At 41.1% G+C, this 14,346-nt stretch overlaps 1 protein-coding gene across 2 annotated transcripts; it reads right to left on the bottom strand.

Annotated features, from left to right (window-relative positions):
• Positions 1 to 328: 328 nt before the first annotated feature.
• PAK1IP1 (PAK1 interacting protein 1) lies at positions 329 to 14,346 on the bottom strand. Of its 2 annotated transcripts, XM_050789596.1 has the most exons (10): positions 13,968 to 14,341; positions 11,567 to 11,729; positions 6,794 to 6,914; positions 6,644 to 6,718; positions 6,160 to 6,212; positions 4,992 to 5,137; positions 4,800 to 4,897; positions 1,841 to 1,940; positions 984 to 1,107; positions 329 to 826 (listed from the first exon to the last, which is right to left on the bottom strand). In XM_050789596.1, exons 1-10 carry the CDS (start codon positions 14,049 to 14,051, stop codon positions 612 to 614), a joined length of 1,179 nt encoding a protein of 392 aa, XP_050645553.1. In that variant the 5' UTR covers positions 14,052 to 14,341; the 3' UTR covers positions 329 to 611. The 2 variants fall into 2 exon arrangements, with proteins under 2 accessions (XP_050645553.1, XP_050645554.1); XM_050789597.1 differs by lacking the exon at positions 11,567 to 11,729 and having other exon boundaries at positions 13,968 to 14,346.

Raw genomic sequence — 14,346 nt, 5'->3', positions numbered from 1 at the left:
AAAAAAAAAAAAAGATCATTTTCCCATCCTTATTTTATACATCTACTGCTTGGAAGCAAAGTAGCTTCAAGCCCGGCAATCTCTCTATAATCTTAGGTACGCGGTCCTATACTTAAGCATATGTTTGTTTCATACATATATATCTTATATATGTATAATCTTTTAAGTTTGTCCTGTTGGTATGAAAATCTAAAATTACTACTTACCATTTGAAGAGGCCAAAAGCAGTTCTTAAATTCTTCCCCATTTAGGAGAAAATTTTGAATAACGACTCCTTCATCCAAATCTGATAAAGAATGTGTTCAATATTTTATATCATTTTACAGTATATTTTGAGAAAGATCTTTATTTGCTTTGTACAAAAATTGCATGACACATTAACATATTATATATCAACAGGATACATAATTCATAAAACACTGTCTGCCAAAAGTAATTTTACCACTGTTTAAAAAAAAAACAACCCCCATCTAAAAGTCGTTTTATAATATGTATATCTTCTCCAAAGGAAGAAATTTCTTGCTTTTACTCAGGGGGAAAAAAAGAAAATTAATGTACATTTGAGTAGAATGATTTCATCTAAAAGAGTTCTTTCAGGAGACATCTGGGATTCACTGCATTATTTTTATCTTCTTCTTTTTCCTCTTCTTTTCCAACATTTCTACCATTTTCCTCTTCTTGGTTGATACCAGGCCACTTTCTTTTGTTGCTTTCTCACTGTCACCTGCTAAACTGTGTTTCTTTGTGTTAGGTTTTGACTGCTTTTCTTCTTTGTACACTGTGTCACCAGGCTCCTTTTTGCCAATTTTGGACTGTTCTTTACTTACTACAACACAAAAGAGAGTGCTTTTAAAGACTGTTTTCCCCTTTGAATGAAATAAACACAGGCTGTCAATAAAGTGAAATTATCTGGATCTCCTCCACTTCCACAATTTAAGAGATAACAGATTATTCAAAATGTCAGAACAATCAAATTCGATTACCAGGAGAAGGCTCTGCTGCTGGAGGAAAGCTTTCTTTCGTGTCTGGCACTTTGTCTAGCCACACTCCAAGACATGTCAGCCTGGCTTTAGTGTTTACTTCACAGAGTAAAGATGGGGGAACTTTCTAAACAGAAGAAACAAACATTCAGAATGTGCATTTTCAATAATTTCTTTTTCCATAATCAAGTTACCTTAATTTAAAACTTCCTATATTTTCTTGAATACAAAATATGATATTCAGAAGCAACATATAATGTTCACTCATGGTTAGGTTTGACTATGTTATTCACAGAGCCAATTTCTAAGAAGTATTCAGAATTTGAAAATTCTAAAGAAAGGAATCAGGTCTTATTTCCAGGGCTGAACAAAGAACCTTGGAAAAAGAGACATTCAACAAACCATATTCACAGAATGTGTTTATGAGAGAACAAAGAATAAACCAAGAGAGACTGTAAGGAGACTACAGGAGGGAATTTAATTTTCCAAACTGTCTGGTTCAAATGGTTTGTTAATTTCATAATTGATCAGGAGCTTCCAAATTATTTTTAGCAATGGCAGTATTTTTACCTAAGAGCTTCCAGAGAACTCCAATACTCAAGAGAGAGGAAAGTGGAGCTTCTCTGACTAAAAAGAGCAGCGCGAGTTCTGGGAAACCGCCAGCTCACACTCAGAAATGACAACCATCAAGGCAGCTCCACGGGAACCCTAATTTTAAAACCATTAATAGCAATCATGCCTGGAAGAGATTTAAAACGTTTATTTAAAGACTTATGTCTTATGACCCTTAAAAAATATTCCACCTCACTTACGAGCAAGATTTGTAATAAAGTACATTTAGATTGTGTTAAGGCACTGACCTTATCCTGCTCAAGCTTCCACATTTTGATGAAACCATCACTCGATGCTGTAACAATAACATGTTGCTCTGGAATTTCAAAACTGAACATGTCCTTTACCCTAGGAGAGAAATATTAACACCATAAAAGACCCTGTCCTCCAAAAAGTCTAATATTGTTAAAAACTACACACACAGACTAGTGCTTTCTCACTGTTTCAGGTATTTCCAAACTGCTCAATGAAAGGTGCCTTAAAACGTAACTATGCTTCGCATTCCCATTAATGAGATATATTCAGGCCCAAAATACAAGATAAAATCAACTGCCAACTATATCTGAAGGAAAAGTTGAAAAGATAACAGATAATAAATAATCAGGTTATTACAAAGGAACTAAAGATGAGTAAAACAAAGCCCATCACCACAAGAAACTCCAAGTTCAGTAAGGAGAGAAAAGACAACAGAAATGATGAATCAAGGCCTCTCCCACACACCCATTTCCCTCATCTCCAGTCCCACCACTGTTAGTCTAAGCCACTATTATTTTTCCTCTGGATGACAGAAGTAGCCTAATTGGCCTTTCTGCTTCTATTTTGCCCCTTAACAACTTTTTTTTTTTTTTAAGACGGAGTCTTGCTCTGTCACCCAGGCTGGAGTGCAGTGGCGGGATCTCAACTCACGACAACCTCCACCTCCTGGGTTCAAGCGATTCTCCTGCCTCAGCCTCCTGAGTAGCTGGGATTACAGGTGTGCACCACCATGCCCGGCTAATTTTTGTATTTTTAGGAGAGACGGGGTTTCACCATGTTGGTCAGCCTGGTCTCGAACTCCTGACCTCATGATCCGCCTGCCTCAGCCTCCCAAAGTGCTGGGATTACAGGCATGAGCCACTGCACCCGGCCAACAATTTTTAAAAATGTAAATCAAATCTTGTAACTTCCAGGCTTAAAACCCTACAAAACTGGGACCTACTTTAAAATAACATGGGAGAGGAGGAAGTGGCTGGGCATATAGATGAAGCAAAACTGGCCACACAGTGATAGTTGCTAAAGCTGGTGGCGGGTCTTAAAGGGTTAGCACCTTAAACCAGTCTAAATGCTTTTAAATTTTTCCATAGTAAGAAAAATTATGATGATTATGGGCACCATTTGGCTTCCACCATCCTCTCCTTGCTCATTCTCACCTAGTCACACAGTTCTTCTATCTGCTCCTAAAATACACCAAGCTCTGTTCTCCCTCAGGGTCTTTGCACCTGTGCCTCTCTCTTCTTTTAAAAACTAGCTCCTTTTTCATTCCTAAGGTCTCACATCTTCTTCCCTCATCATCCTATCTAAACCAATTACCCTTGTTAATCTTTTTTTTTTTTTTTTTTTTTTTGAGACGGAGTCTCGCTGTGTCTCCCAGGCTGGAGTGCAGTGGCGTGATCTCGGCTCACTGCAAGCTCCGCCTCCCCGGTTCACGCCATTCTCCGGCCTCAGCCTCCCAAGTAGCTGAGACTACAGGCGCCCGCCACCACGCCCAGCTAGTTTTTTGTATTTTTAGTAGAGACGGGGTTTCACCATGTTAGCCAGGATGGTCTCGATCTCCTGACCTCGTGATCCACCCGCCTCGGCCTCCCAAAGTGCTGGGATTACAGGCTTGAGCCACCGCGCCCGGCCCCCTTGTTAATCTTTAATCACTCTACTTTTCTATTTCCATCCTGTCATAATGATCTGCTTGTTTGTAATCTATTGCCTCCTTACAATATAAAAGCCATGAGAGCACAAGCTCCCATCTTTTCTGTTCATCATTAAATACCTCGTGTAGTATTTCATAATGATGCTCAATGAATACTTGTTAAATAAATGAATGGTCAAATATCTGAAGTGTTACTAGTACATCTGGAATGGCGACCTTGAAGAATATGTTTACTTCCCAATATAGCAGAAGAGTAAGGCCTTTATACTACTGACTGCAGTACTCTTACAGATTTCTTAAAACTTAACCACTGTTTAAGAAATAAGAACTAAGACTCATTTGAGACATAGAACATACAAAGGGAACACATTAAATTCTAACTCTGTATATTAAATCACCTTTTTCAAAATTACAGGAAAAAGCAGGGATATAAGAGTCAGATAAAATCGGGCTCAGCTCTCAGCTCCTTTACCTAAGAGTGGGGTAATATTGGCCAAGCCACTTAACTACTTACTTTGAGACTATCCACCTGCTAGAAATACAGAAAGCATTAAAAGTTAATAAAAATTGGCACAAAACAGGAACTCAATAACGTCAATTCACTTCTCCTGCAGGAAAAGAAAAATCACACGGAAAAGGGGAAGAAGTAGGCAAGGGGAATTACATACAAGGACAAAAGTAGATGGGAACAAAGCTCAAGATTGTTTAGTCTTTTGTTTGTTCAAATATGCTTGATTGCAGGCTCCAAGTCTAACAGACATTTAAAAAATATCTTGTGCAAATGACAGTCCTGAAAACAATTTCATCACTTTTGCATTATTATTATTATTTTTGAGATGGAGTCTCACTCTGTCACCAGGCTGGAGTGCAGAGATGCGATCTTGCCTCACTGCAACCTCCGCCTCCAGGGTTCAAGCGATTCTCCTGCCTCTCCCTCTCGAGTAACTGGGACTACAAGCACGCAACACCACACCAATTATTTTATTTTTAGTAGAGATGGGTTTCACCATGTTGGCCAGGATGGTCTCGATCTCTTGACCTCCTGATCCGCCTGCCTCCGCCTCCCAAAGTGTTGGGATTACAGGCGTGAGCTACTGCACCCGGCCCACTTTTGCATTATTAAAGGCCAGGAAGATAACATTTTCTACCATCTTATTAGACTCCAGATACCATATACTGTACGTGTAGATATGTCTGATTATTTCTGCAGTTGTCAATAAAAACATATAACCTGGTTTATGAAACTACTGCATATATACCATTTATTAAGACTAAACATATACACCAGAGATTAGTAAAAATACCTGTTTTCATGAGCTTTAAATTCACAGAGACACACTAGCGAATCACAGTCAAAAAACCTTATAACTTCTTCATCTCCAGCCACTGCAAGGACAGACTCCTAGGAGAGAGGAAAAAGAGTAATAACATCCAGAATGTCATCAACAGTTCCAACCATCACCACAAACTTTCATCACTGACTTCTGATTACTTACTGAAAGAAATTTAACAGAGGAAATTCTCTTTTCATTTGTGATGGTGCCACTAATGGATGCAGTGTCGAGCTGATAGATGTCTATTTTATTCTGTATGATAACTACATATTGCTCTCCTCTTGGGGACCACTCTACTATGTGAGCATCTATAAGTGGAAAAAAAATGAAGTTTATTTATTTTGTAAATAAAACATAAAATGATCATAGCAATAATAAAATAGAAAATATTTATACTGTGTATTTTCAAATTTATTATCCTAGTTTATCTTCATAACACATTTTACAAGTTAAGTTTTTTAGAAAACAATCTAGGTTCCAAAAGTCAAAGGTTGGCCAGGTGCAGTGGCTCAAACCTGTAATGCCAGCACTTTGGGAGGCCAAGATGGGTGGATCACTTAAGGCTAGGAGTTTGAGACCAGCCTGGCTAACATGGCAAAACCCCATCTCTACCAAAAAATACAAAAAATTAGCCAAGCATGGTGGCATGCGTCTGTAATCCCAGTTACTTGGGAGGGTGAGGCAGGAGAATCACTTAAACTCAGAAGGCAGAGGTTGTAGTGAGCTGAGATAGCACCACTGCACTCCAGCCTGGGTGACAGAGCGAGACTCTATCTCAAAAAATCAAATCAAATCAAATCAAATCAAAGGCAGGTGGCAGAGCCACAACAAGAATCTAGACCTAAAATGGGAAAAGAAAGAAACCCAAGGCATTTGCTCGGAGATAACCACCACCATTCAGAGAAATAAATATGTAACATACACACACGTAAAAATGTGTATCTATATTCATATTCCATAAGTCACTGTAAAACATACAGGTTGAGCATCCCTTATCCAAAATACTTGGGACCAGAACTGTTTTGGATTTTGTAATATCTGCATATATACAATAAAATATCTTGAGGATAAAACCCATGAAACTCATGTTTCAAGTCTACACATGAAATTCATCTATGTTTCATATACATCTAGCCTGAAGGTAATTTTACAAAATATTTTAAATAATTTTGTGCATGAAACAAAGTTCTGACTGTGACCCATCATGAGGTTAGGTGTTGAATTTTCTACTTGAGACATCACATCAGTGCTCAAAAAGTTTCAGATTTTGGAGCATTTCAGATTTCCAGATTAGGAATGCTCAACCTGTATTTCAAACAAAAATACTCACTTTGCTTTATATTTTTTATGAATGCTGATCTTCCTTCTACAAGATTCCACGTTCTGCAAAACAGGAAGCTTACTTATGGTGTGATCACCAACTACCTTTTACTAAACGTAAAAGAACAAGCATAATGAAGGCTTACTCAAGTGACATAGTAAATACTGATTATTTAAAAGACCTGCTATCTTTCTTACAGCAACATTATGAAATATTATGAGGCAGGAATAAGACTTGCTCTATTCCCATATCCCTTTAACATGTCGTATCCATTGTATTTTCAAAAGGTTTCCCTTTCTAAAATCTTCAGTTCACAGCTATGATGACTGCAGCATAACTGCACGTTTGAAAATAGTTTTTCATTTTTATCCTACCACTGTGAAAAGCTTCACCAGTTTTTGAGGTTTCCCTTGTATCACAGTATTTTTAAATGGTGGAGAGCTGTAGTAAAAGATACACCTTAGAAAAATGCTCTTGAGCATTAATGACTTACCTTAATGTCTTATCTGTACCAACCGAGAGAGCCAACTTGCCAGATGGGTGAATAGAAAGGAAGGTCACCTGTCCTCTATAATGAAACCAACAGTTAGTCCCCAACTTGACTGGCACATCGAGGATGCCAAAGGGAAAGAGCCCAACTCACTTGTGAGCTTTAATTGACTTCAGGCATTCCCATTTCTTTGCATCCCAGATACAGATGAGTCCATCTTCCGCTCCACTGATTAAATGCCTGTTGCCATAGAATTTCAGGCAAGTTATTGTACCTATAGAAAAACCAAAATAGGCAAAAATAATATTCATTTTAAATACAAACTCCATTTCTGATTTGAAGGCTATGCTATGCTAAGTAAAACACTCAATATTTTTTTTTTTTTTGAGGCAGGGTTTCACTCTTGTTACCCAGGCTGAAGTGCTATGGCACAATCTTATCTCACTGCAACCTCTGCCTCCTGGGTTCATGCAATCTTCCCACCTCAACCTCCTGAGTAACTGGGACTACAGGTGCACATCAATACACCTAGCTAATTTTTGTATTTTTTGTAGACACAGGGTTTCACCATGCCATGTTGCCCAGGTTGGTCTTGAACTCCTGGGCCCAAGCGATCTGCCCACCTCAGCCTCCCAAAGTGCTGGGATTACAGGGGTGAGCCACTGTGACTGGCCTCAATGTCTTAATATTACTAAAATATACCTTAAATTTTTTCATATAAGTACTGTTGTTCAAATCTATGCAAATATTTTCAGCAGAGTATCTCCAGTTTAGATACACATTTGAACAAATCAGTTCACGTCCTTGCTTTACCTCTTCAAATTATAAGTTTAGAAGGTGGCTGGCTAGGAAAGTTTGAGCAGAAGTAAACAAAACTAACCAGCTAACAAGCTAATCTGGGGAACAAACCAGGTGTACTGCCACATGACTTCCACTTTCTAAACAGTGAATGAGCTACCCAATCAGCCACAATCCAATCATTATCACTCAGACCTGTTTTGATCCATTTCCACACATTTCGCATTCATTTGTTCATATTTTCCTCTCCTTATTATCCTATTTCTCACTTTGGAAAGTTTGCTTTCCCACATCTGCTTCCCTAGAAAAAAGCTTATCTATTAGCAACTCTCTAAAATAGGATGTATGCACCCATAAAAAGGAATGAGCTCATATCCTTTGCAGGGATGTAGATGCAGTTGGAAGCCATTATCCTCAGCAAACTAATGCAGGAAGAGAAAACCAAACACTGGCTGGGCAATGTGGCTCATGCCTGTAATCCCAGAACTTTGGGAGGCCAAGGCGGGCGGATCACCTGAGATCAGGAGTTGAAGACCAGTCTGGCCAACATGGCGAAACCGTATCTCTACTGAAAATACAAAAATTAGCTAGATGTGGTGGTGTGTGCCTGTAGTCCCAGCTACTCAGGAGGCTGAGGCACAAGAATCGCTTGAACCCGGGAGATGGAGGTTGCAGTGAGCCGAGATCGCACCACTGCACTCGAGCCTGTGTGACAGAGCAAGACTCCATCTCAAAAAAAAAAAAAGAAAGAAAGAAAAAGAAAAGAAAGAAAACCAAACCAAACACCGCATGTTCTCACACAGGGGAAGAACACCACACACTGGGGCCTGTAGCAGCGGAAGGGTGGGGGGAAAGAGAGCATTAGAAAGAACAGCTAATGGACACTGGGTGATGGGATGATCTGTACAGCAAACCACCATGGGACGTTTACCTAGCTAACAAACCTGCACATCCTGCATGTGTACCCCTGAACTTAAAATAAAAGTTGAACGAAAAAAAGAAAAGAATTAAAAAAGGAAAAAAAAAAAAAAAGGATTTATACAAGAAACAGAAGAAACCAAGAGCCCTACTTCATTCACCCCCCAATCTAAACTCCTTTTATGTAATTCCTTTTCTTATTGTTGAACTCGTACTAATGGGTTTGGGCAGGTCAAATTTAACTTATTTCTTCCAAACCTGAGAGAGAAGACTTCTTTGTATGAACTGGGACTAGGAGATAGAGAAAAAAAGAATGTATATTTTAATCACTCAAAGCACAGCTTCTGATGAAGAGCAAGATAGCTGTCAAAGCAGCAATGGACAGTCTGCCACGGTCTGAAAGTGTCCCCCAAAATTCATCTGCTGAAACTTAGTTGCCAATGTGACAGTTTAAGAGGTGAGACCTTTAGGAGGTGATGGTGACTAAGTCACGAGGGCAAGCCCCCAGGAACGGGATTAGAGGATTGCGACCTTCTAAAAGTTTTTTTTGGCTGGGCGCGGTGGTTCACGCCTGTAATCCCAGCACTTTGGGAGGCTGAGGCAGGTGGATCACTTCAGGTCAAGAGTTCAAAACCAGCCTGGCCAACATGGTGAGACCCCCGTATCTACTGAAAACACAAAAATTAGTTGGGTGTGATGACAGGTGCCTATAATCCAAGCTACCTGGGAGGCTGAGGCAGGAGAATCGCTTAAACCCAGGAGGCAGAAGTTGCAGTGAGCCAAGATCGCGCCACTGCACTCCAGCCTGGGTGACAAAGCGAGACTCCGCCCCCCGCTCCCCAAAAGTTTTTTTTGTTTGTTTTCTTTTTTAAAACTGGCTCCAACTCTCAAGCTTGACCTTACAAAATTGTGTCGGGAGCTGCTTTGCCCTTCCACCATATGAGGAAACAACAACAGAGCGCCAGTCCTTATGAGATGTGAAAATCTGCTGGTGCCTTAATCTTAGACTTCCCAGCCTCTACAACTGTGAGAAATAAATCTCTATTATTGATAAATTATTCACTCTCAGGTATTTCGTTATAGCAGTCTGAATAAACTAAGGGAACATCTAATAGAAGGAAGCCATTTATGGCTGCAAATTTACTGCTGGAAACCAACGGCTGGTGTGGATCCTCTGAAATACATGTAAGATTGGGTAGGAAAAGGGCACCTTTCTTTGCAATAAATCAACTTTCTTAGCTGAGTTACTCCGCATTCTCTGTCCCCTGGGAAAATGCAATAAAAACAGCATAAAATGTTTGGTACTGAAGAAAAAAATTTACCTGTTCAGTCTTTCTCTCCCTTGATTCTGCCACTATCCTGGGTACCTTGACCACCAGGGTGGAAAACCAAACCACAAGCTGGGCATTGTAGTACTACTTCTTGACTTCAACTCCAGTGACCTTTGCCTCCCCTGCATTTCAGTCCCCTACACCCACAGGCTGGGCGTCGTTACCACATAGAGCTGTTCCACGGTATAATACTTGACCTCTAGGAACCTATTTGCTGACCACAAGCTCACATCTTCCCATCCCTTTCACGCCTTCCTGCACTCACACTCCACCTGCTTTTGTATTTCAGAGACTTCTAGGCCCTTGACACCACTTTTCTTTTTTTTTCTTTTTTTTTTGAGACACAGTCTTGTTCTGTCACCTAGGCTGGAGTGCACTGGCACAATCTCGGCTCACGGCAACCTCCGCTTCCCCGGGTTCAAGCGATTCTCCTGCCTTAGCCTCCCGAGTAGCTGGGACTACAGGTGTGTGCCACCACGCGCAGCTAAGGTTTTGTATTTTTAGTAGAGACGGGGTTTCTCCATGTTAGCCAGGATGGTCTCGATCTCCTGACCTAGTGCTCAGCCCACCTCAGCCTCCCAAAGTGCTGGGATTACAGGTGTGAGCCACCACGCCCGGCCTTTGACAACACATTTTCTCTATGCTGAAAAACTAATCCACTCCTTCACCAAAATTCTTAATTCCTTTGTAACTCAATCCTTCTACCGCACACACCAAGTAACCTTCCCCTCTCTAGGGAAATGTCTGTGGCTTATTACTGAAGAAACTCAGAAAATCTTGCAAACTGATGTTACTCAATCCGTAGCTGCCGATTCCAATGGCGCAGGCCTTCATCAGTCCTTCTGCTGGGGTTCTCAGTCAGCATCCCTCCTATACAAACTGGCAGTACTTTCCTCAAGCCCACATCATTCATTCGCTAGCTTGCCCTCTCCCTCCCTCCCAATTCAGTCTCTACCTGGCTCTCTCAAGGACTCCAGGATCTGGTCCCATCTACTTCTCCAGCCCCTCAAACTCCCAGTTTAACCTTCTCATAATCCAGAACTGCTTACAGTTCCCCATGAACACCAGCGGTAAAAGCATGGGCTCCAGACCTAGGTGCAAGTTCTAGTTCCACTGTTTGAGACCTCAGGCAAGTCAAGTAACATCTTTGAAACTAGGTGTTCTCTTTTACTTTCTTGGCACACAGAGGGGTACTTAATATGCCCTCAATAAAGTTAGATATTGCTATGATGCTACTACCTGTGCTCCTCATACTGCCACCTCTGCCTGGAATGTCCTTTCTCCCTCTTTGCAAACTTTACCTGCCTAACAACTGACATTTCTCTTTTAAGATAATTCAGATACCATTTTAAGGAAGGTTTCAGTGAAAACCTCACTCTGACTCCCTAACTCTCTGACTGGGTTAAATGCCTCCTTTCTGTCTCCCAAGACAGACTGAAAGCCAACCCAGAGCAACAAACCATTTTTTTTTTTTTGAGACAGAGTCTCACTCTGTCGCCCAGGCTGGAGTGCAGCGGCGCGATCTCAGCTTACTGCAAGCTCTGCCTCCCAGGTTCAAACGATTCTCCTGCCTCAGCCTCCCGAGTAGCTGGGACTACAGGTGCGTGCCACCACACCTGGCTAATTTTTTTTTTGTATTTTAGTAGAGACAGGTCTGGTCTCCAGCTACTGACCTCAGGTGATCCACTCGCTCAGCCTCCCAAAGTGCTGGGATTACAGGTGTGAGCCACTGCGCCCGGCTAAGAAACCATTTTTTAAAACATTCCTCTATCTTCTAGCACAGAATCTGCTATAAAGTAGACAAAACAAATTGTTCAACTGAAGTCAAATTGTAAAGAACACATCCACGTTCTCATCGTAAGAGATACAATTTTCTTACCACTGTGATGCACTAGAGCCCCATGCTCTATCTTCTTTTTCATGTCATAAATGTGAATTGTTTCATCTTTGCTCCCAGTGACCACAAAACGACTATTGACAGCTACTGCTGACAAGGAGGCAGTGTGAGCATGGTGAGTGAAGTCAGCCACAAGAGTCCATTGCTGTTGAAGATGAAAACATACAATGAATGCCACAGTCACACCACAGTTCTACCAACTATCCACTGGCAGTTTTCATGAATCATGGAACCATTTATCTGCTTCTGAAAAGATAAACTGTTCCACGATTCATGAAAACTATCAATGGATCCTATAAAGGGAAAAATGACACGTTAAACTACAAAATGACATGTAGTTTACACAAAGGACTTGAGACTTGATAAGGAAGGTAAAGCAAGGAGGTGGGCAGGCAACACTGGGTATCATCACTCTAGAACATGGTAATGGAGACTGGACAACAGAAGACTTTTAGATCCTACACAAAGCTTTAACTCTTTAATGTTGTTACTTTATATGTGAGACTTAATTTATTTTTTCAGATATTCAAATTTTTATTTGAATTTATTCTTTCAAATGATGAATGCCTACTATGTGTCTGGCACTATTCCAAGCAGTTGACATATAGCAGTGAACTGCGATTCTTCCACCTAAGCCTCCTGAGTAGCTGGGATTACAAGCACTAGCCATCATGCCCAGCTAATTTTGGTAGAGACGGGATTTCACCACGTTGGTCAGGCTGGCCTTGAACTCCTGACCTCAGGTGATCCACCTTCCTCGCCCTACCAAAGTGCTGGGATTACATGCGTGAGCCACCGCACCTGGCCGACAAGTCTTATAAAGAAAACCCAACAGAGTAAAGGTATGTTTCCATGAGTAACAACATAAGCCCTAGAGAATTACCAATAATGAAATCTCAGGAACTCTGTGCTTATTGCCATGAGAAGTCTGACTGGATGAGTGCAAAGCACGACAGCAAAATACACACACACACACACACACACACACACACACTCCTTAAACTGAAGGAACTGCATCAAAAAGTATTTGCAAAACAAACCGAAAAAGAAAAAAACCCATCAAACTTCTCTGAACATGTGTTACTGCAAATTGGGTCCTTAATAATTACAGCAACAGATACTCCTTCCATCATTTAAGACCAAGGGGGCCTCCTTTGAATCAAGTATTCTGCTACGGCCTTAAATCAAATAATAACCTTTTAAAATCCACATATTGTAGGTTATCTAGGCTGCTGCTTAGATTTAGTAGCAGTATAGGGTAATGGTTAAGAGTTTCAAATGTCAGAGACCCTTGGGGGCTCCTGACACTTTGGGGTCAGCTCTGCCAATTATTATCTGTGTGGCCTTCAGCAGTCACTTAACCTATCTAGGACCAACATTTTGGTTCCTCATCTGCAAAGCGAGAATAACTGCATCCTCCTCAGAGGGTTGCTGTGAGGCCTACTGTGTGTCTGGAACATAGTTAAGTAATTTCACTACAAAAAAAAAATTAGTATCATCTTTGACTATTCAAAACACGTCACTTTTCAGCCAAAGACAGAGCAAATAACTGGAGTAGGAAACAAAATAAACAAAAGCAATAGGTCAAGTGATATACTTCCAAATTTTCTGGATAATTAAAGATGGACGCCTTGACTTCATAAAGAAGTACTGTACTCAATAAAACGGGTTTCTAGAAAATGCTTAGAATTGCTTCGACAATAAAAGTGAGCTAGACGTTAGGAGGTCGGATTTCTAGTCGTGAGTATAGTCCTATCTACCTATTTGACTACTGGCAATTTATTTGACCTTTTTATTTATTCACACATCTAGTAATACCATATTCTGCTGTAATTTCTCTCCATCTATGTGTCTCCTCAGTCCGCCATCCCTTATGTAGGGAACGTCTCTAAGGCACGATCCATACCTCCAGCATCTTTGCATCTCCACCGCCCAGCTCGCCATAAGTTCCCAACAAATAACGAATTGGTATCGCTTTATCTATACGGGATTTATCCTAATCTAGATTTAGTCATTTGTAAAATTCCAGGACAGAAATTCAGCAAAAGAGCGAGATCTTCTTTCATTAAATTCTGAATACTGTCAACTTATGGGATCGATCCTTAAATCCACAATCTACGACTCATTTGTCCGTATGCAGAAATGCCGGTTTCCTCTGTGTCCCGTGGACCTTTTGTCTACTAGAAAAGGCAGATATTGTCTCATTTTGATAAAATATCCATTCTACATATTCAAAGGTTTGCTTTTCTCAAGTCTCCTAGGTTTCATTCACCAAATCATCCAGTGAACAGCAGGCGCTCCAATGTTTACCTCTGCTGTGCAGGAACCAAACCCGACCTTCCCGGCCCCGCCTCCGACTGTCTCTAGGTACGCGGTATCTCACCTCGTGGTCGCCGCACGCCTCGGACTCCGGGTGTACAGCGAACCCAAAGAGGACCTGCTCGTAGCAACCAGCGACCAGCTCCATTCAGCAGCGCACGTGCCTCGCCCGGCTCAGCCTGGAGGTGACAGAACCGGATGCCAAAAAAAAAAAAAAGTCTGAGTCCTTTTTGCATCGGCGCTCGAATTATACGTCAGGTTCCAGGGCTGCCTTTAAGTCTCCTGTAAACGTGGAAACACTTTCAGCTCGAGGAGGTCACATGGATTTCCCAAGAGGAGAATAAGTAAAGATGCCACATGAGAAGGTTCTCCCTGCAAGAAGAAAAAAATCGGGGGCAAGCAGGCATATCTCAGGAAGGTGCGAGCTGGGCCTGAGAGGAGCG

The sequence above is a fragment of the Macaca thibetana genome, chromosome 4, assembly GCF_024542745.1.
Source record: "Macaca thibetana thibetana isolate TM-01 chromosome 4, ASM2454274v1, whole genome shotgun sequence".
Classification (NCBI taxonomy): Eukaryota; Metazoa; Chordata; class Mammalia; order Primates; family Cercopithecidae; genus Macaca; species Macaca thibetana.
Note: the sequence above shows the minus strand (reverse complement) of the source record. Positions and strands in the feature narration are given on the sequence as shown.

Coding starts and splice junctions, on each gene's coding strand:
- PAK1IP1 (XM_050789596.1), bottom strand. CDS start 14,051: ATGGAGCTGGTCGCTGGTTGCTACGAGCAGGTCCTCTTTGGGTTCGCT. Junction 6,915..11,566: donor GGCTCTAGTGCATCACAGTG/GTAAGAAAATTG, acceptor GTTTTTCTATAG/GTACAATAACTTGCCTGAAA. Junction 1,108..1,840: donor GGAAGCTTGAGCAGGATAAG/GTCAGTGCCTTA, acceptor TCTTCTGTTTAG/AAAGTTCCCCCATCTTTACT.